This window comes from Tetrao urogallus (assembly GCF_951394365.1).
Source record: "Tetrao urogallus genome assembly, chromosome: 1".
NCBI lineage: Eukaryota > Metazoa > Chordata > Aves > Galliformes > Phasianidae > Tetrao > Tetrao urogallus.
Window position 1 is genome coordinate 83380245 of NC_136813.1, and position 23332 is coordinate 83403576.

The window sequence follows — 23332 nt, forward strand, 5'->3', positions numbered from 1 at the left end:
TGTAGCCAACGAGGGGGGAAAAAAGTGACAGCAGTTGTCCCAATGTGACAACTGTATCGCTCAGAACTTTTTCTTCTTACACCTAGACTATAAAATGGGGAGGGAAAATGTGACAAACAAACAAGTGGTTTTCAGTTTCACATATGTTCCTCACATCTGATGTTTGACAGTTCTGTCTCTGGGTGGGATAAAGAACACTTAGTTTTCAGTAATAGGAATTTAAAAGATTTAAAACAAATATGCAAAAATTTGCTATGCCAGGATGCCTGGAGCATAATAGACTGTATTTGGTGTGCTTGTTTTGTTTCTTTGGTAGAGCTTATTAGATAAACTTCTAACACTTTCCTTCTACTGCATCCCAGTGAAGTGGAAGTCAACAAAATCACACAGTACTTGTGAGTGCCACTGCACCAAGTTAACTTGCTGGTTTTCTGCTCTTTCACAGTTCTACTTGAAAGCGAGAATTGTCTTAGCTCTTTATCCATATGCAGGAGATCTTAACATTAGAAGCAGGGTTTAATGAGAAGAGAAACTACTGGTTAGTCAAATACAATTCTGAGGTATCTCTATTCCAGAATAAACATTTGTTTAAAGACTTCGAGAAACGCATCAGTAAATACTGTATTTAAATGAAAATTGGTAACTTGAATGTGTGTAATTTTTTGGAACCTGTCTAAAAACCAAATACCCCTGCAAAACAGATACAGCCCACCCTATACTATTTAAATATTTTGCTGTTTTATTTTATAGAAATTATTTTGCTGAATTCACAAATAGAATTTGATTTAAGAAGAATGTTTTGTCCTGTGGTGTGTGTTGATTTTTTTTTTTGGTTGTTTTTTTTTTTGTTGTTGTTGTTTTTTGTTTTGTTTTTTAATGGACTGCACAGAAAGGATTCTGTGCAGTGGCACTGTGCTGAGTTCTGGAACAACAGTCACGTTGAGATTTCTGTGCACACACACACAAAAAAAAGAGAAAATAAAAAATTGGCCCATCAGAATAAAATAATCAGGACAATTACACTGTAAAAGTTTCTTAATGTGATTTATCTTGTACTTTTTGTATGTTTTTATATATACATATATATATTTAATGAGCACAAGCTTGATGGTGTTTTTTACAAATGAGTTGATAGAAACAAAGCTGCTTATCTAATTAAAGGTCTGTAGTTTTGAAATGAACCAAGGAAAATTCAGTCGCAGGCGCATTCATAGGCATTTTTAGGGACACAGAAGATTTTAGAATACGCTTATGTAGCAACGATCACTTTTATGCTTCCATGTTTTCTCAGTGCTCAAGTTAATTCAGATTTTTTCATAGTTTTTTAGTAATGCCATTTTACCTGGACTTAGTAAATTTGGGTAAAGTTTTTTCCCATTTATGTTTGGGAACGCTTCTTGAAAGTTTTAACTCAAAAATTGCTGGCCTGAGTACTGATGTTGAAATAGTTCCTATTTATTTGGACCAGTAATTGTTAAACGAGCTATCTCAGAGGTGATTATTACGTATTTTTTACTATATAGGTAAAATATATAATATTCTAGTTCAGCCTTGCCAAATGTGTTCACTTTTAATAGTGCAATGATTGTAGAGACGTGTAAAACCTGTGACATTTTAAGGCTGTGACTTTTTCAATCATCTACATCCCTGCCCCTGAACGGAAGGTGACTGCAGCAGCAGTCATGTTTCAGGTGACAAGCTGAGGACTTGGTGTGTCTTTGTGACTTGGAAGAAGGATAGCCTACGTTGTCTGTTGCAGCTGCTGCTTTTAAACAGCTACAGTAAAAGGTGCAATGCTCTTTTCTTTTTCTTGTTTTTTGTTTTTTTTTTTTTCACTCTGGGCAAAACAATTTTAAATTGTATTTAACAAATGTTGTACAAGCAAAAAGTTTCGTATGCATTTGACTGTCGCAGCATTTTGGCAGTGGTCATTTTCTGGCGACACCCAGTACCTCATTGTCGACGGCACACTTTAAAGCAGTAGTCCTCAAAGTGCCTACAGATTGAATTCCCCCATCACCAGTTCCAGTTTTCTGTTTGTTTAGGACAGCTGTTAGGGAATCTTTGGTCTTCCGCAAATAAGCCAATAAATAGTAAAGCAAATGCTCGTGTTCCTGACGATGTAACATCCAGTGCATAGAAACTGAACGTTCGTAAGTGATGTTATATGGTGGTGAATGTGTAGCTTGATGTAGTGGGAAATCTGTAACCTTACCAAGCAGAATTTCTCCCTCTGTACAATTGGATTGTTGTTGTTTAGTATCTAAGTTTTTAACACTTCTTACTCTGAGTGTTGAAAAAGCAGTACTGCCATATACGAAAGGAACTTTGTTGCTGCTGTGTAACAGTAAATGTACTAAGCTTTGGTCGGAGAGATTGGTCACCCACGCTCATGTTACCCCGTTGTCAAATGAGATTGCACAGGGCTCAGCGAGAGCTCATTTCATGCACAGAGCCTTGCTGTATGGCAACGTGCAAGCAGAAGAGGACAAAACTCAGTTTGGAATTCTGCAGAATTGTAATTTTCCCTATCTACCAGCTCTGGAAAGTCAAATCCTCTCTTTAGAACTAGTGTATCTCGCTGAGATTGAGCCAAAAAGAAATGAAGTTCCACAGCACCATTTCATATTAATTTTCAGAGTGGAAAGACTTTATTTTGAGAGAACACGAGAAAATTTTGTGAAGACGATGATGATGATTATGCTTTCTCAGCCATTTTGTTATTCCTCGCTTGTGTTTTGGCGTATGTACCATGAAAAACATCCAAGGTTCCAAAACATATATATATATTTAATTCCAGGAGAGAACAAGATTAGCCATTCTGCCAAAGCTGAACAGGCAAAAATTGGCTGCTGTAGCAATTCATTTTACTTTGAGTTTCAATAAATTTCTGTCTACCTCCGAGTCTTTTGGAAGGAATGATTAGGCTGATAAACTGTGATGGCAGAATGGCTCAGTGCATTTGTTGGTGTGTGTTTCGGTTAGTAGCCGTTGCGGTGAGGCTCACAGCAGTGGTTTGTGTGGAAACAAAGGGAAATTAAAGATTAGTTATGTAAATTACAGGAAAAAGTGGCACGTTAGGAAATTTGCAGAGAAGTTGTAGGTGTTTAAATATATTTAGTTAAGCTTTCTTTGTCCACACTGCAAGCCAAGTTGCTCCTAAGGTAAAAGGCACGTACCTTAGGTTTTGGGAGGGGGAGATGCTCTTCTCACAGCAGTGTGGCAGTTCCTGTCGCTTGTGGCCCCGCTCCAGAATGGTGAGTTCTGTGAAGCAGGACAGCAGTAATATTGGCTCTCTTTCTTCTCACCTCCTGTGCTCTCCATCGTATTCGTGTCGTGCTCTTCTCACAGCCATGAGGTCTTGGGGATAAGGTCTAAACCTGCCATCTCTCTAGAGCAAAACTAAAGAAGTTTCCTGGGGGACAAGTAGTAAACATCTTGTAAGCACTGCATGCTGCGGAACAGTACTGTAATAAACAAGAAGTTGAAAGAAATCCAGCTGTATCCTTGTGCATGATTGCTGTTCCTCTTGCAAGTAATCTCTCGAGCAAGACAACAGCAAACGTTTCCTTGGACTTGCGGCTAGAATCAGGACACCAGTGCAGTAAAGATCCTTGCAGCACAAGCATCACACCCTGCGTATGCCCTCAAACCTGCTCAAGGGTGTTCACTGCCTCTTCCTTCTTTTGGTCTTTAGGGATTGCTGCGTTAATGCATTCACGTGCAGACCGGGAAGTCGTGCTGCACCAGGAGGGCTTTAACCCGGTCTGAGCACTGTCACTTTTTACTCTGTAACTTTTTAAGGCTTGTACTGTAACTGTCCTTTTGTTTCTAAGGTATAAAACTTCACTTGGACTTGCCATTTTTAAATGCCAAATAGCCTTGTTTATTTTATTTAAAATGAACAGTAAATGTGTCCAGTCCTGCCCTCGTAGCTTTGAGCACAGTAGGCTGTTCTCAGAAGTGCACTGACAGAGCCTCCAGCGCTCCAATTCAGAGATCCTTATCCTGTAGTCACATTTTCCAATGCAGGCTGCAGTGACTAAAGGATCCAAGGATTTCAGTGATATCTGTTGGAGGTCTGCTGATGTTGGCATTTGATTGTTGATGTACTGTGAGGATCAGCGCACCCCACATAAACTGGTGTGAGATGGCAGTATGCTGTCTTACTTGCTTTATTTACACTGACTTGCCAACAAGCACAGGAGAACCAGTTTCTGGAGGAGAAAAGCACTCCTGCACAAGGGCTAATTTTTCATTAAATACCCAGTTCTGGATTTTTTTAGCCTTAGAATTCCTTAAAGCCACTTCTTGAGAGTAGAATCAGACCTACAGGCTGTTTCCTTTGATGAATTTAATATAGCCTTATATTGATCAGCACAATTCTAAAGTGACAAGTGTCATTCTTTAATGTTGGAAATAACGTGCAAGTGTCCTCTTGTTTTAATAACAGGCTAATCTTGAAAATGAGATGAAGTTAACAGGTTTGGTGAAGTCCTACAAAATCCAACCGTGGGTGAGCACTTAGTGCAGAAAACATGATAGTTCCCTCCCTATGTCTGCAAGCTGCGATGTTGGATAACATTACTTTTTATTCTTAACTTGCCCCCTTGCTATTTCAGTAGCCGTTTGTATTGCTCTAAGCTGTGTCACTTGCACAGTCTGCAGCTTCCTGATGCACGCACAGCCCTTACTGAAGCAAAATCTTCAAACAATTGGTTTTCCTCCAGTATAATTCCCTACACCTCATTCCTGTTCCCATTGCTACGATGTGCTGTTTCTGACTTCATCAAATGACCAGGACTGAATGAATGCTTTATGAGTGTGGTTTCACCTGAAGAACAGTTAATCTTCCTTTTCCGTCACGACACCTCTGTGGATGCAGCTTTTAAAGGTGTTAGCCTTTTTTGTAGCTTTAATCATTGAAAGGCTGCTGCGTTCTCATTCATAACTTCAAATTCCAGTTGATAATTTCAATTTCTCACAGTGTTTTCACACCAAGTTTGTCGTTCTGGATGGCTGGGATCACTTCCTAGTTACTACTTTCTTACTTCCTATGAGCCAACCTCCCTGACTTGGAGCCTTTCTGAGTTCTGTGGCAGCAGCTCCGGTCTGGGCCAGGTGGGTTTTGTCGTCTCTCAAATCTCCTCACAACTCATTGAGATACGAAAGCTTTGTGGTGCTGATGGTGGTCTTGATTTCAAATAGCTTCTAGCTTATTGTGTATTTTTGTTCTGCTCTGTTTTCTGTCCTGAGCAGTAAGATCCTACAGGTGAATAGCACTGTTAGAGGGGGCTGGCTGGAGTCTGTACTAGGAAAAGAGGGCTGGCTTGAAAGCTTGGCCACTTCACAGTATACTAGATATTTAAATGTCTGATGAGTGCTTCAGCATCCTTCAAAGTCAGGAAGTAAATCTGAAAACTTAGAAACTGAGTCTTCAAGATTTAACATGAGCATCACAAATTCTATCTCACCTTCATGCCGAGTGACGAGGAGGAGAAGGAAGAGCAGAAATGGGAATGTTTTGCTGCAGGGAGAGGCTGTGCTACTTCATGCCCATGGGGAGCTGTAACACTGTATTTGGCCTGATTTCCCCCCTGGTAGCAGAGCCCGAACCCCCCATAAGCCACAGTTTCCCCAGCTCTGAGACATGAGTGAGTAGGAAGGAGATGAAGTGGTGGTATATAAAGCATTTCCTACTGTTTTTCTCCTCTGAGTTCTGATGAGTGGAATCCCCTCAGCAAATACAGACCAGCTGGCTGAGAGGCCCCTCAAGCTTTTTCTATCCATACTTTCTACCTCTTGACGTTCATTGTAGAGCCCCTGTGAGCTGCTTGAGGTGGGTCAAAGAGCACAAGAGGGGGCCAGACTGGCAGGAGCACAGAAATACCCAAGGGTGATACCTGCCTCCTGCAGCAAGGATCCTGTTGGGATCATTTGAACCCCATCTCAAGAGTGCTCACATTAAAACTAAGGAACCTTTACAAGGAATACCCTGGGATGGGCTCAGGAACACTTTCACTCAGCCTCTCATGCTACCTCCGTCCCCATCCTGTGTGTCAGCGTAAAGTACTTCACAATGGGTATTGGTTAAATAGTGCAATTGTAGGGAGGTGAACTGGTTTCCAGCTATTCTGACATGTTGAGGGGCCCAGAAAGGGAGGGTTTCGTAATGACGAATTCTACTACTCTGTGTGTTGGCCTGATTGTTCGTTTAGAAAGGAATGTTACCAATTGCTACCCCGGTTGTGTGTAAGACTGAACTGCCGCAAGAAAACTGTGTAACCCTTCCACTTGGAGTCTGTGAGGCACCCGGTGCTGGCTTTCTTCTGCAATCTGAACAGAAAAGCTGCTATTGGAATGTAGTCTTATCATAGAGATGCAGAAGGAAACTTCAGTTGTGTCACTTCTCTCGGCTTCAGAGCAGTCAAAATTATTTTGATGTAGGTTTTAGACTATGTATATAAATCTGATTGAAGTACCAACAGCAAACCATAAATAAAATGTGGACTTAACTGAAGAATGGGCTAGTGGAGAAGTTTTGTGTTGAATTCATTAAAATATAATGCGGTGAACTTGCCAATGGAAGAGACTGTGATGAAGACAGGAGAATGAAGCTTGGGTCTCAGAAAAGCAGCCAGGTTCCCTGTGGCCTTAGAATCTGTTCAGCTGTCTTAAGACTGGTGTGGTTGCTTGGTGCTCATTGAAGAGGTTTGCTGCATGGAAATGCTCCAGCAGTTGGTAGATCTTCATGGCTGCTGAAAGCTAAAGGTTTCTGCAGGTGACACTTCCCTGGCGAAAGTGTTCATTCAGGACACATTCATGATTCTTGAGCTGACGAAGGCACTGAGCACCTCCCTAAGGTGCCAATTACTCAGTCGCTTTGTGCTTTCAGAGCAAAGGCCTTCACATAAAATGAATTGGAAGTGGGTACAATGGAAAACCAGTGGAAACCCCTGCTATTGGCACTCACTTTGAAGACAGGCAAGTGCAAAATAATGAGAAATTACTGAGAATTTGTAGCGCTAATGTTAAATAATAATCATTTTTGAAAAGTTGATAACGTCCACATTAGCAGGTTAAACACCCAAGCTGATTGCAGCTCTCCATTCCTCCAGTGCAATCCATCCAAGTGGGCGCACACACGGTGTTGGTAGCAGTAAGAATTCTGGATGAACCTTGTATGGATCTCAACAGCTCTCTGCCACCCGGGGGCTCATGCTGGGAGAAGAAAGTTCTCCCAGTTCTCAACTGGGAGAAGAAAGCATATTAATACAGGCAGCACAAGAAGGGACCCTTCTTCTTTTTCCCTAAACTCTCAGTTTTTCTGATGTTTCTCTGCCTTGCAGTTTTTCTTGCATTTCCTTGTTTTCCCTCTCTGCCTCGTGTGGCAGGATATGGAGCCTTCCTTCCTTGCAGGTTGCAGCAAACACCTAAAATATTTCCAGCAATTGGTTTCACTTCAAGATTTCAGAGCCTGCTGATCATTACTGGAGATTCCAGCTGCCTTCTTATTCATTCTAATGAGCACGGCTGTAGCATTTGATGTTTGACAGCGTGTTGTAGTTATATGAGCAAATAACTGTGTGATCCATCACAGACTTTTAACAGCTGGGGCAAGCGAGAAGCTGCTCTGTATGATGTACATTTAAAACACGATTACTAGGAGCCGATATGAAAGCAGGTGCTGTGGGGATTGAAGAAGCACAAGGCAGTGCAAGGGTGCTGTGTTTTTTTCCACTCAAAGCTCTTGCTTATTTTGCCGATTGACATTCCAAAGAGTTTTGTATTGAAGCTTCCTCAGTGCAGGCAGGAGCACAGAGGGTGCCCATTTCAGCAGCACGCAGGCAGCCCTCCACCTCAGCACTGGGGGTATTGGTGCTGGATGGGGAGCAGAAGGGTGTGCTGCCCTCAGCAGCCGCGTTGCTGCCCCCCCCCCCCGGTTGTGTGCAGAGCAAACCTTTCAGTAGATGTGTCTAATGGTGCCTTGCTCACCCAGCGTGAACTCCCTGTTTGACACCATCATGGGGTAATGTGTGAAATCAATACCCGGGGATGTTTCACAACTCTGGCTTTTGTTTCCAGGCGTCCTGCCAAAGCACAAGTTAGAACGTGTTGTGTACATGCTGAGGCCTCTGTATTAAGAAAGTTTGCTACAAATTGGAGACATAAGTCCAACCTCACTGCATGCAGTAAGGGCAATTGTTCCTCAGTTCGTTAAGAGAATGGAATCAAGTCTACAGACTCCTCAAACGTGTGAATTTAAAGTGAAATTTAGCATTGCATCCTGTGTGTCAACATTAAACATAGTTGTAGCTGCCTTCAGCAACAGTATTTATGCGTGCAGTTTTCTTGTACTTTATTTTATTGCCCCATTTTTCCACCTGTTGGCTGTGAACATCTGACAGTAGCCAAAAAGGGAGAAACCAACCTTCCCCAGAAAACATGGGGACAACAAATCCAAACATGGCTGGAAACCATGGATTCTGAGGCGCGTTTGGGTGTATTTAATGCAAATAGTGCCACCAGTTCTTTAAACCAACAGCCTTATCAGAATCTCTCATGCAAGCAAGCTTTCAACGTACTTGAAGATTCTGAAACTTAATTCTTAACTTGTATCTTGCCACGTTAGTCTTTGGAACACTGAAAACTGTTCTTTTCTTATGATAGCCTGGGAGACAGCATTTGTTGGTGGAAATCAAAATACTCCTCACTTTTCATTCCTTGAGGTCTGGCTCTCTTACTTCAGGACCAGTGGAATAACTGACTGCTGTATGTGAAATGCTCTACACTCAAAGGGAAAGATTCTTGATGAAACATTTTTTTGATTCTGTCTCACTGTCGTATCTTTCAAAGGATCATCATCACCGTGTTCCAGGAGCACCTGGCTTAGAGGAACTGGCACCTGTTCTGGGACCAGGTCCAGCTATAGAAGAGCTGTTACTGACAGAGAGAAAAAGTGTGAAAGTGTGAAAGTCTGCAAGCAAGTCCGTACCAGCCTGGACACAACGCCAAGGTAGCAAAACAGGACTGGAAATTTGTTTGAGAACCTCAGTCTCAGGTATGTTGACAGCTTTACTTTTCCAAAGGCCAAATGAGAAAAGCCTTGAGATTCAACTATTTTGCAGTAACAACTTCTTTCTACCTCATTTCTTGCCCCTGAACCTCTCCCCCACAATAAAAAAAATCAAAGCTGCCCTTTCGTAAGACAACAGCTTTTCTTATGAGACAGAAAACAATGTTGGAGTCCACTGAACTCGGAAGAATCAGTGCCTTTAAATGATTTTGGCAAGATGGACGGATTGAACTGAGTGCTTAAAGGATTTCTTGATTGGTTAGAAAAGCTTTGTCAGGCATACAGCCATGTACCTAGGCTAGTGTCAATAATGACAATCCCCTTCATAGAATCATAGAATCATAGAATCACTAAGGTTGGAAAAGACCTAAAAGATCACCCAGTCCAACCATTCACCTATTCCCAATAGCTCCTACTAAACCATGTCCCTCAACGCAACATCCAGTCTTTCCTTGAACACCCCCAGGCTCGGTGATTCCACCACCTCCCTGGGCAGTCCATTCCAGTGCCTGACCACCCTTTCTGAAAAGTAATACTTCCTCATGTCCAGCCTGAATTTCCCCTGCCGTAGCTTGAAACCATTCCCCCTGGTCCTATCACTAATGACACAAGAGAAGAGGCCGACCCGCAGCTCACTGCAACCTCCCTTCAGGAAGTTATAGAGAGCAATGAGGTCTCCCCTGAGCCTCCTCTTCTCCAGGCTGAACATTCCCAGCTCCTTCAGCCTCTCCTCATATGGCCTGTGTTCCAGACCCCTCACCAGCTTTGTTGCCCTCCTTTGAACACGCTCCAGGGCCTCAATATCTTTCTTGCAGTGAGGGGCCCAAAACTGGACACAGTACTCGAGGTGCGGCCTGACGAGTGCTGAATATAGGGGAACAATCACCTCTCTGCTCCTGCTTGCAACACTGTTTCTGATGCAAGCCAGGATGCCATTGGCCTTCTTGGCCACCTGGGCACACTGTCCGCTCATGTTCAGCCGAGCATCAATCAATACCCCCAGGTCCATTTCCTCTACGCAGTCCTCCAGCCACACCGCCCCAAGCCTGTAGCGTCGCCTGGGGTTGTTGTGGCCGAAGTGCAGGACCCGGCATTTGGCCTTGTTGAAACTCATCCCATTGGCTCCAGCCCAGCTCTCCAGCCTGTCCAGATCCCTCTGTAGGGCGTCGCTACCCCCAGGCAGATCCACGCTTCCAGCCAATTTGGTGTCATCTGCGAATTTACTGAGGGTGCTTGAACATATGGACAGGAGAGCACCTACACAGACTATCATTCCAGGCTCTAACTCTGCTTACAGAGTGAAAGCAATGGCTGAAAGAATCCCTGACCTGCTTTTTTAGGGGTTAGTGTGGTGTGGAAAAAACTACCTCATCCCCATTCAAACCTTCCTCTGAACTTCAGCCCCGTTTTCAGCAGCACTTTAACAACAGACAACTTGAACATCACACAAGCTAAGTTTTAAAAATTTATTCTTTAGGCTCCATACTGGGTCTTCAGTTCTCCTTTTCCTGCACAGTCTTTGTTCCACGCAGTCTGCCCGTACGACGAGCAGCAATGAGACCAACTTTGCGCCCAGCAGGAGCATCTCTCCTGATGGTTGAAGGCTTGCCGATGTGCTGATGGTTACCACCACCAAAGGGATGTTCTACAGGCTGTGGAAAAGGAAGTAGAAGTCAAGTAATCCGTACAACAAAGCTATCATTTAGCAGCAATAAATTGATTTGAGGGAACAAGAACTTCAACTGCTTCATTTGTGACACAGCACGGTACCTACCAAGCACATACAGCTACCCTAATTAAAAAGACATCTGGCAGCCTGCCCTGTGATACTCCACGCCCCTACCATGCCAAGCAAATCCTTTTTAAGCCATAAAAAAGCAAAGTGACGACTCACATTCATGGCCACACCACGGACACGCGGCCAGCAGTTTCTCTTTGCCTTGTATTTATGGTAGGCACGGCCAGCCTTTAGGATGGGCTTGTCGATACGACCTCCACCAGCAACGATTCCTGAAATATACCACAGCAACAGTGATGTGCAGGTGCAACAGGCAAGATGCGGGAGAAAATGCCTCAAAACAAAACCAACTCCTAACAAATATTCAATCTTAAGAACAAGCTTACAGAGACCACCCTCAAATAATCCAAACTGTCTGTCTGAACCAGTGTTTTCCAGCCGCCACACACAGGATCAAGTCATCCAGCCAACTGCACACTAAGAGCTCTGTCAGGTGAAGAGACCATAGGCTGAACTTTGATGTTGATAATGGTACTGCTGTTCATTGTTAGGCTTTCAATTTCATTTTAACTGATGACATCCATAGCAGCTTCAGCACTAAACCATCAGTTAATTGTTGTTTTTTTTTTTTCCCCTAACTTTTCACCATCTGCAGATTTTACAAGCTCAGCAATTCTTTAATCACTTGAGGGCAAACAGCACTTATTTTCTGCTCTCCCACTAGCTCAAAGCATCCCCAAATCCAACAAGTTCCATTACCAAAAGTAAAGCAGGTATACCACACAAGTTAGACATCTGTCTAAAGACCATATCTAAGTATCTGCATCTAGACAAATACACCTCTAAATCACACTGCTCTCTAGCTAGTGTTGGAAACAGGGCCTGTTTTGACAACTTGCTGAGCAGCACATCAGCTCAGCTAAAGACAAGCTCCTAGTTATCCCTGCTTACCGACAACAGCTCTGTTGGCAGAAGAAATCACTTTCTTGGAGCCAGAGGGCAGCTTCACTCTGGTTTTCTTTGTTTCAGGGTTGTGAGAGATAACGGTAGCATAGTTGCCAGAAGCACGGGCCAGCTTTCCACGATCACCAGGTTTCTCCTCCAGGCAGCACACAATGGTGCCTTCCGGCATGGTGCCAACAGGCAGGACATTGCCAATGTTCAGCTGAGCTGCAAAGAGCAATCACAGAGCACCAGCTGCTTCAGTCAGGCTCCCAGATATTACTCCAGCCACAACTCTATTTAACAAGGCTCCCTGTGCACAGAAGGGCACTGCATACATGCATACGCATACCAATAGGTAGGGGCGCTTATTTGAGTTGCAACCCAAGTTTCAACATCCACTGGGACATAAAGGCGGGCAAGAACTGCCTGTATAGTTAAAACAATCCAAACACTTGACAGCACTGCAGTCAGGCTTGCTGAAACAGGCTGCATGAGGAGACTTCCATCTCCCAGAAGGAAACATGTCCACTTACAGTAAGTAAAGCTATGGCCTTTGTAAAGGCTCCCAGCAGCACCTCAGCATCCCATACTGTGTATTCAGACAACAGCTGCTTTAAGCCTCCTGAAACCTCTCAGGCAACCCAAGTTTAGTCTTCACTCACCTTTCTTGCCACAGTAAACAAACTGACCGGTATGGATACCCTCAGCAGCAATGAACAGCTCGGTCCTTTTCTTAAACCTGTACGGGTCACGGAATGCTATCTTGGCAAGGGGAGCACCTCGACCAGGATCATGAATTATATCCTGTGGGAATAAAGACGTGCTTTGGAACAGGATACAGAATTTGTCACAGGTTCAACAAAAATCCAAGGATTACAAAAACTGAAGATGATTGCTCTTAAAGTAATTTCCACTTGGAGCCCCCCTTTTTAGGGCGATCTTGATTCTTCCAGAAGTAAACTGAAAATAAATTCATGTGTAAGAACACCACCTCACCTACCTCTATCACAGAACAGTAACTCAAGTTTGTAAGTGTTTCTAAACTTCCAATTTTTTCTCGTCAAACTCAATTGTTTAAATGTCAAAGCATCTCCTTCTGTGCTCTGAAGATGACCTTGCTCTGAAGGGGTGAGGAGGTGGTTGCATTTTTGGGGTGCCCAACTGGGCATGGGCACCATGCTGCTGATCAGAGCCTCCATCACTGACAACTGACCAGTACGTGCAACACTCCACCTTTAAGTATCATCACAGCCCAAACAAAAGGCACCACCTTGTCCCAGTGGGCTGTACATACAAAGATTCTTTCTTTAAAGTGCATTCTACTATCAGCACAACTCCCTCACTCCCGTTTCTTGCATTACAGACAGCTCCTAAGTGACAGAATCGATTCCAGAAGACGTCAGCAGCCTACAAGAGTAAGTTCTGAGAGCAACCGACAGCACTTCAGTCCCTTCAGACAGGTGAGGTTTCGGGATCGCAGGTTTTGGGGCCCACTGCTCACTGCGGAAGCCCGCAGAACCCCCTTCCCCTCTTACCTTCACGATGCCCTTGATGTAGCCGTGCCTCTCGGCGAAGTCGACGGCGCGGAGCTTGGCCGGGCCCTTCCTGTGCTTCACGTGGGCGCGGAAGACGGAGCCCGCACCCTTCCTCTGGCCCCGGATGACGCGGCCCATGGCGCTCTGCGGGAAGAAACCGCGGGGCCACACCGGGCGTTACCGCCGGCGACAGCGAAGCGGCCCTTCCCCCCGTCCCTCCCCGGAACAGAGAGATGACAGGCGGAGAAGAACATGGACAGGCAGAAGCGGCGGCTCCGCCGCGGCCAAAGCGCGGATGGCGGCGGATAGGGGAACGCGGCGGAACAGCACCCACCTGCGCTGCGGCCTCGCTGGGAAAGAAGGAAACGCAGACGTCACCGCGGCGCCAAGGCCCTTCCGGCGCGCCGAGGGCAGCTGCTGGTCGCGCTGGTGTGACGTCACTTCCTGGCAACCGAGCGCGCGGAGCTGTTCACGCGCATGCTCCTCCCCCCTTCCCCCCCCTTCCGGCTGTGAGGTTATGCGGACAGCGGCGCGGGCGGGGCGGGGCAGTGGCTGCACGGCTGTACGCTCAGCTGTGTGATAGCGGAGCTTAGGAGTCTGTTTTGTTACTGGTTGGCTCTTTGTGAATGAATAAAAAGCTCACTGCTGTAGGCTTAAGTAAGCGATTGCTCCCCTGGCTTTGAACTGACTGTAAGCACCAATGTAGCAGCTAAGCCTTCCCACCAGCATGGCCATCCTTCATAACGGGCAGAACGTCTGAGTGCTGAGGGCTCCGAGCCACTGTTCCTGTGGGAGCAGGGTGGCTGTTAGGGAACATTTCTTCTCAGGAAGAGCGGTGAGGCAGTGGCACGGGCTGCCCACGGAGTTGGTACAGTCACCATCCTGGAGGTGTTCAGGAACCGCGTGGATGTGGCACTGAGGGACATGGGCAGCGGGCACGGTGTGATGGGCTGATGGTTGGACTGGATGATCTTAGGGGTCTATGATTGTGTGGTTCTACATCTATGACTTAGCTGCAGTGGCTATGGATGCTCTTGCAGGGGTGGTGACCCCTGCAAGCAGATGATGTGCTTGCTCCCTGAAGCCCTGTATGACGTATCACAACTTGACATACTGCCACAAACATACTGACTCATATGGTGTGCACAACTTGAGACTTTGATTTATGGTTCCTGTTGGCTTTAGTTGCGTTGTTCAGTAGCTTTTTGCTACTGAATTGGTCAAGAATCAGAGCCCTAAAGAACAACCTGAATTTCCAAATAATACCCATATTATCAACAGCAGGTTACCTTGGTCACTCCTCTTTCATGTTCTGCGCAGCAAATTAAGTAAGGATTTGGTCATCAATTACACAAGAAGATACACGGTTGTGTAATTATTTACTACACTCATTCATTTTATTGTCCGGTATCAACTATACTGTGTATTCATTTCATTATTATTTAATTCACAGTGTAGTCTTGCAGTGCTATCACCAGGAAATTGCAACCTTCAATTATATCATGGGCTTGGTTGGACACCTCGCTGCTCAGACAGTGCTGTAACATGGAGGGTGAGTCTGAAAGCAGACCAGTCCCTTGTTCCTCCCCACCAGCTATTTGGCTATTCTGAACGTGGATACAAATGTCTGTACCGTGACAGTGTGAAGAGCTGGGAGCTCACTGCCTCAAAAGATGCTGTTTGAGCCTTTCCTTTCAGCAGTGATAAACTGTTGTTACTCATTTGTTTCGCTGCAGCACCTCAGGCTGTGTTTCTGCCTGGTCAGAGCACGCTTCGTGCCCACAGTTGCCATCCCTCTCTAGTCCAAACCATTCTCCTGGTGTAAAAGACATCTTAGGTAAACACTTTATCATCAAGGAATGACAGAATTGTGTTCCCTGACCCAGCCACGCTTGGGCTGAACTCACAATAAGGTTAAATATGTTGTTTAACTTGTAATAACTTCAAATGCTCACTCATCTGAAGAAGCGTAAAGAAGTAGTTTACATCAAATTGCAAGCAAAGGAATTGTGCAGGGTTTGTCCGAAGAGTGTTGCTCTGTGATACCATCTGAATCTTGGTGCTAAAGAAACAGAAGTGCCTACCAACAATTACTGTTCTGCTGAAGTTTTAGGACACAGAGGAGGTGGAGGTGCTGTGGTTTGAAGAGAAGCTGTTTCCCAAAATCCTATTCCCTGGGCTGAAATTGTCTCGTTGTTGGTGACTTTGCTGCATGAGGAGGAGGTGGCAGAGGTAAAGTGGAACAATCCTATGTTGGAAGGATAGTATAAGACACAAAGCTGCTGATCATGTGAACAAAACTTTACCTGCCAGTCTGAGTGCCTCTGTTCTGTGGTCATTCCCTGCTGTAGCTTTGAGTCCTGAGGTTTTCGAACATTGGACATTAACTCTGGCAGTTGCAGCTGCATTGGCTGAAGACATTACTGTCTTTACTACTTGCCCTGCCTCTCTGCCAGGAGTTACAGCTGTGTGGGAAGAGAAGCAGAGGCAGGATTCCCCTGGAGAAGGCTTCTTTTTCTATCAGAGCTCTGTGTTGGAATTTGAGGAACTTGCTCATTTGCCTGATTGCTCCCAGAGGCCAGGCAGCAAGAGGGAAGCTGTCCAGATAACCTGGGCATGTCCACTGCATCTGCACAGATCCACTTGGCTACGCAAGGGCCAGAAGTCTAAGGCTTTCCAGAAGCTTTGGCCTCCTTGCGCATGCATTATTCCTCCTGGATGCACACACAGAAATCTGGGTCTGATCTGACAGTGCTAGGCAAGATAGGCTGTGTGTCCTGACCACTGCTGCTGTGCATCACAGCCTGATATTTTGGCAGCCACTTCCTTCTTTGGCTGTATAAGCTACAAGATGAAGCTGAGGTGGCCGGGGCATGGCCCCACATTCTTTTGCACAAATTCATTACCACTCAGCAGAGGGGTAACACAAACACATTGAGGAAGGCCAGGGCTGCTTCCATTGGATCATGTCTCTCAGAGCCTCTCAATGTGTATCTCCCTGTTGCTGGTCAGTTTGCCAGTATAGACAACAAAAAAATACAGCCCTGATCCTGCAAATGCAGTGCACCACTTGCACGGAGGGAACAAGTGAAAGGTGTGTTGCCTTAATCCTTTCATGATGGTCACAGGTTAATTTGCTAAAGGTTAACTGTACTGTAAATAGCAAAAGGTGTGGTGTTCTGTTTGTTACAGATGGCAGCCAGGGAGAAATTCTGATGAGACTGCTGTTTGGAGAGGAGGAAGGAGAAGCAAATGTTCTGTGGGACCCTGCTTTGAAAAGAGAACTGAGAAGAAGAGAAGCCCCTAATTAATTTGTGCATCTCTCTCAAGTGAAAAGCAGGAACATAAGGGATGGCTGTAAGACTCTTATAAACGTTTCCTCTCTGAGATTGATGTGCCCCAATGCAAATAACCCAGGTGGGTACATTCCTCTGTTTGTGGCCTTGATGCCCTCTGTAGGGCTTTGCCTGGGATTAGGAACCGACACATAGACTCCAAACAGGCTGCAGCATCACAGTCCCAGCCTGCAAAAATAACGTGTGCTAATCTCAGCAAGCATGCTCAGGGCGATCCTATTACTGCACTACTCCCAGAGCAGGACACAAGGGGTGCAAAGCACCTGCTGCCACTGAGCCAAGGCAGGACCACAGAGGAAGATGGAAGTGGCTGCACAGTCTGTTGAAGGGGCAACTTCTTGTTTCCTGCTGCATATTCAGAAAAATTTCCCTGCCCTGGGTTAGCAGTACCCCGTATCTGACAGCAAAGGAGCTCTGTGCCCCTACGCTGCCTGTAGTGACCCCACAAGGCACAGGTTACTTGGCTATGTTCAACTCTTCTGGCTTTTCAGAGGAGAAAAAAAAGCCTGTGCAAGAAACACCACAGGCCTCCCTTCCAGTGGCTGCCCCAAAATAAATACCTTTGCTCTTTCCAGAGGAGCTTCTCCAGAAAGGACTGGGTTCTGTTTGCTGTCTTGTAATAAATATTCTCCTCAGCTGTCCCCAGCTCCCTCCTCTGCAGCCTGCTTCATTCCTAAACCGTGGAGAGGGCTCAGGAAAATTACTTGAGCTTTTCCTTCTGCTCTTACGTGAAGTAGATGAGGCCTCTGGCCTCATGGCAACCTTTTAATCATAATTAAATTGTAGCTTCTCTCTAAACCTTCTCTGTAGAAATAAGTGACCTGGAAGGCAACTTTACTCTTTACGGGGATTTTTGCCTCTTCAGATAATAAGTCACAAGGTAAAAAGAAAAGTAGAAAAGTCTTTACCAATTATTTAATGTGCACGTGCAGCCTGTGCTCTGTTCTGAGTCACTGCTTTCCTGCACCAGTGCTAGGGAAAGAACTGGCATACTTCATGGTTTGGTGACACTCACAGTATTTACTGGGCTTACAGATTTGGGGCACGAGAGAGCCCAGACTCCAGGGCAGGTTTTGTTTGCAGAATTGTGCAGGTGAGAGTCTGACAGGAGATGTTGATGTGGTGACTTGCTTTCCTACACCAAAGGGACCTGACTTCTATACAGTGAAGTTTGTCCAGGAGGTTATGGTTTTTCTGGCACCTGATGTTATTTGCTATTTAATGATGTCTGGATTCTTTGTGAGAGGGGACACAGAGAGGTTTAAAGTCTCCATCGAAACAAAGCAATTTACACTCCGTATCTGTGCTTAGCTATGCCTTATTAATTATGTGCTGGTGACCTCTAGAGGCCTCTACCCAAAAGCACCTGATTTTTCAGGATCAGAAAACCTCAGAATTCACTGTTCTGGAACAGTGGGCAGAACAAGACTTTCACATTATTTCAGTTTCAGTCTTTCTTTTAGTCTTAACACTGAAGGTATTGCAGAGTTAATAATTTATAGTTATTTTTTTCATAGAATCACAGAACCACCGAATATGCCAAGTTGGAAGGGTCCCATAATGATCACTGAGTCCAATTCCTGGCTCCACACAGCACCACCCAAATTCCAAAGCCTGTATCTGAGAGTGGTGTCCAAATGCTCCTTGAACTCCAGGAGGCTTGGTTCTAGTTTCACATCTGGATACGCATTTTTTCTTAATGAGGGGCAGCTGATGGAAGAGGGGAGGAATCCTCTAAGCTACTTTTCTTTCCTCTTGAGCAGCTGAGGTATGGGATCAAAACAGTACCAAGAAACCAAGAGAACTGAAAGGAGAGACAGAGAAGCACTGGGACATTAGGGAGTTAACTGGCAGAGGCTTACAGCCACAGAAAGGCTTAGCATGAAGCAGATAGAAAAGCTGGAGGACATGGAGCATATCTGGAGCAATGAACTCAAAAAACTCTAGCAAGCTTGCAGTTTTACAGTGATGTGTGGTAGACCTCCTAAAGACTCCTAATTTACGAGCACCCAGCTGTTCTTCCAGACTTGTGCATTAGTTGCTTTTCCTAAAAAGACCCTCCAGCCCTGGCATTTCCTAATGGACCTCCTACCAACACTTTAATGACAGCACTTGTGTGGTGACAACATCCCTGGAGGCTACATACAAAGCAGTTTGTGCCTCAAGTTTAGAGAACAAATACAATAGCACGAGATTTTATCCTGCTTGATAGATATGGCCCATAAGAAAGGAAGAAATACATACATTCTGGATTTTGTTTTCTTGTGGCATAATGCTGGATGATTCATTTTTCTTAGCCAAATTTTTGTTATTCTCTCTTGTTTTTTTCTTTACAGTCTCTTGCCTTGTTCGTGTTCCTTTTGCTGTGTAGGCAATAGAGCTGGGGGGATTTCATGCCTCAAAAAAGAATGAGACTCTGAGCTAGTGAGGAGAATTTAAAACACTGAGTAAAGGAGAAAGATTTAAAGACAAGACTTTAAAAGAATTTTTACCCAGACTGCACGAAAACTTGTCTGAGATTGAGTCAAAACTCCTGAGAAGCATAAGGGAGAAAAGCTCCTTCCTTTCAGAGAAAAAATGGGCAAAAGGGTAGGTGGGAGAAAGCGTAAAAGGAAAGATGAGAGGAAAAAATAATGGGAAAACAGAGGAATGAAACTCCTCCTTCCTCCAAATCTTTGTTGGTTTGGTTTTGGTTTTTTTGTTGTTGTTGTTTTGTTTTTCAATTGTTATTTAATACGCCATTTAAGATTTCCATTTGCAGATGGAAAAAAGTGTGACCGGCTCCAAATATAAGAACAATGCTTGAGGGCAGGCCGAGAGAGAACAATAAATCAGAGCAGAAAATAGTTCACACAGGGAACACACAGTTATTAGAACATAAATAATCTTGTTTTCTCCTATATCCAGCAGAAAACAAACACAGCTGTGTGTGCACAGGCGCACACACACGCACGTGCTCGCACACACACAAGCACATGTCTCAGTCCAGGCTCCCCGGGGCAGTACTCTGATAGCACTGAGGAGAGGCAAAGGGTACACAGAGAGGTCTGTGGCACGGTATCTGCTGCACCACCTCCATGGAGTGGGGCAGCAGAGCAGAATGCACAGGGAGCACTCGGAGATGAAGCCAGCTCCTGGCTGCTGGCCAGCAGGAAGCCCTGGTCCCCACAGTAAAATGCAACTTCTTTCTTAGCGATTGCCACAGTTCCTAAATGCTTTCAAATTCTATGTGGTAGTATTACAAAGTGGATGGTGGCCTTAAATTGGGGCCGTGCTTGGGAGCAGGTGACCTGGGCATATATCCACTCCAAGTGCTACTCCAGAGCTACTCCAGAGCATCCGACCACTGCAGAAATCACACAGAAGTTGCCCATGTAAGTCAGATACTCTGATTGGGTGAATCACTGAAGACTTTGTTAGGGAAGCTTGCTTGCCTCAGTGTCTTCAGGGAAGCTTCCAAAATCCAGCAAATGTGGATGCAGAGTGAGCCATGCAAGTGGGAGCAATGATGGGACGACTGATTTCCAAGAAGATAATTCATAGAATCAGGGAATCATTACAGTTGGAAAAGACATCTAAGATCACCCAGTCCAACTACCACCCATCACACATGGGCCCACTGCCCATGTTCCTCAGTGCCACATCCACACAGTTCATGAGCACCTCCGAGGACGGTGACTTCACAACTTCCCTGGGCAGCCTGTGCCACTGCCTCACTGCTCCCTTCAAGAAGAAATTTTTCCTACTATCCAGCCTGAACCTCCCCTGGAGCAACTTAAGGCTATTCACTCTCATCCTAAAATTGAAAGTGAGTCTGAGGCATCCAGACGAATCCTGTGTAGGGCTTTTTTGCCAGGAGAGGAGCAAGCTTACATATCTTTCGGCAGACCTTGCTGGGATCTGTGTGGCCATTTCCTCCCTGTCAGTGAAATTTTTCATGACGTGGATAATTCAGCATGATCACGTCAACTTAACCCAGTTTAATCACCACTGTTCTGACATTGACTTATTTTGTGCTTAGTAGAAACCAACAAGCAAAGAGGATGCTTCATAAATGATCCTTGGAAAATCTCTCCTCATTTTCTAATGCACTTGAATTTTTTCTCTTAGTTCCCTCACAGTAGAGTTGGTAAGTTCTGGGGCCTAAACCACAATACATCTTGGGCTTGCTAAGATAAAAATACTGACTATGATACTAATGATACTAATCACTGGAAGCCTAACCTCCCCATGGAAACACATACAAGTGGTTAAACGTCTAAAGATGTTGTGCACCCTCTCTGCCTGGAGCACTGTGTACTGAGATATTGATCCAGGTATCACGGGCAATTATTTTCTTTCTTTCAAGATTTGTTTTTGGCTTGTTATTTGGCATCTAACAATCTACAACAGAATGAACTTTTATTTAGAACTAACATTTGATAGGGGATTGTGAAGATACAGCCACTTCTTCCCCCATCTCCTTTCTCCATGGTCGTCTGATGAATATTTCCTTGTTCTTCTTCAAGTGGTAATAATTCTAACTGCTATACTGTAATGACACCTGCACGCATGATATATGAGCTTGGCTACCTTTGTATATCTATGTGGTGCAATTCACAAAGGGGAGCACATACTAAGATTTTGCTGTCTAGAAAACATTGCTTCTTGAGAACATTGCGTGTTTTACACCTAATCAGACCAAAAGTGTTGCTTTTCTCCCTTCTCTGCTATGTGTTGCGACCTTTTTTGTCTTTGGTTTGTAGATTTTATATTTGTCATGCTTTGGCTGGGATAAGGTAATATTCTCTGTAGAGGCTTGTATGATGCTGTGGTTTGGATTTGCAATGAAAATAGAGAGGTTGTGGATGCCCCATCCCTGACGGCATTCAAGGCCAGGCTGGATGTGACTCAGGGCAGCTTGGCCTAGTGGTTGGTGCCCCTGCACACAGCAGGGGGGTTGAAACTGGATCATCATTGTGGGCCTTTTCAACCCAGGCCATTTTATTATCCTATGATTCTATTAATAGTAGTGATAACATGCCGACATTTTAGTTGTTGCTGAGCCGTGCTACAAATAGCCAAGGACATCTCCACTTCTTACACTGCCCTACAGTGAGGAGCTGGGAAGGCACAAGGAGTCAGGAGGGGACATAGCCAGGACAGCCGACCCAGATTAGCCAAAGGGATGTCCTATACATCCATGCTTTCCTGATGGGGCTGAACACCCACTTGCAATGGGAAACTGTAAATGAATTCCTTGGTTTGCTCACCTTTCCAATTCTCTTCCCCCATCCTGCCTGGGGAGAATGAGCGAGCAGCTGCGTGGTGCTGAGCTGCCCAACAGGGTTAAACAGCAACAATACTCCACTTCCTTTTTTTAATTTTATTTTTATATTTTCATTATTTGTTTAGTTAGGTTTCAAACCTCAGTCTCTGAAACATGTAGCATACTGAACGTCTTCACCACCTGGAAAAAATCTCACAACCCACATTTGGGACCCAAACGCAATTTCAGTTGCCTGATTTCTCTCTTCATATCTCACAACCAATTATATCACACTCTGCCTTCACAGCCAAGCTCACTTCTTCTGAGATGACCAGCATCTCAGCACTGTCCATGGGTAAAGTGCTTTGCTTAGTTCAAACCTGTTGTGAACATCAACATTTTAGGTTGGACATAAGGAAGAACTATTTCTCCCAGAGAGTGGTCAGGCACTGGAAGGGCTGCCCAGGGAGGTGGTGGAGTCACCGCCCCTGGCAGTGTTCAAGAGGCGTCTGGACGACGTGCTGCGTGATATGGTTTAGTGCTTGTGGTGGCACTAGTGATGAGGAGACGGTTGGACTGGATGATCTTATAGGTCATTTCCAACCTTGTGATTCTATGATCAGAAGTGAGTAGGATTTGGTGTCTCCACAGACTCTGTGCCAAGGTGACTTCCTCTTGTGGGCCAACCAGAGGTGGGTATCCAAGAGCTGGCAGTCTTCCTATCTGCTACAGTTCCTGACTCGTAGCAATGGAAACTTACTCATTTATGGCAGTGTGATTGTTTAAGGCAGGGTCTCAAACAGCAGATGCTCCTCTTACCAGTCCAAGACCCTAAACTGGAGAAACTGAAGATGAGGACAGCTGAAGGACTCTCACCACCTATGCATTCCTACTGCAGGAATGGCTGCCAAGGAATGGGAGGCAGTGGAAGTGGATGGCTGGGCTCTGGTAGGTGTTGATCCCAGAAAATGACTGCTTATAAATAACCGAACAAGGCATTATATCCCCAAACACATTGTTGGCAGAGAAGCACATTGCTTGTGGTGCCTGACTGCTGTCTAGAATTCAAGGACAGTCTGCATTTAATCCTTTTGAAACTTCACAAGTAAGAATTCTTTCAGCATGAACTGAAACTTTCGACCACCACAAAACACATGGTAAGGTTACATGTCCTCACTTCCTCCCTATTGCCACAATATGGCCTTCATACTTGTGTGATTGAATCATCAGATTGCCAATGCTAACACCCAGCCTCCAGCACTGCTACTACGCAGTAGGGAAACAGAACACACGTCGGACAGAACCTGACAAAGCAAAACTCGGATTTAGGTCAAGCAGAGCAAACAGGAGTTACTTGTACACTATACCTGGATCCCATTCAAACACAAAGCCTGATGAATTCACACTAGCCCAGACATGCAGGATGGTATCTCC

At 45.0% G+C, this 23332-nt stretch overlaps 1 protein-coding gene across 1 annotated transcript; it reads right to left on the minus strand.

The window, feature by feature from the left end:
- Nucleotides 1-10528: 10528 nt before the first annotated feature.
- On the minus strand, nt 10529-13432 carry RPL8 (ribosomal protein L8; the record flags this gene model as incomplete). The annotated part of the gene is made up of 5 exons (XM_079549228.1): nt 10529-10728; nt 10971-11086; nt 11766-11984; nt 12422-12563; nt 13295-13432. 5 exons carry the CDS (start codon nt 13430-13432, stop codon nt 10570-10572), a joined length of 774 nt encoding a protein of 257 aa, XP_079405354.1. The 3' UTR covers nt 10529-10569.
- Nucleotides 13433-23332: the final 9900 nt, after the last annotated feature.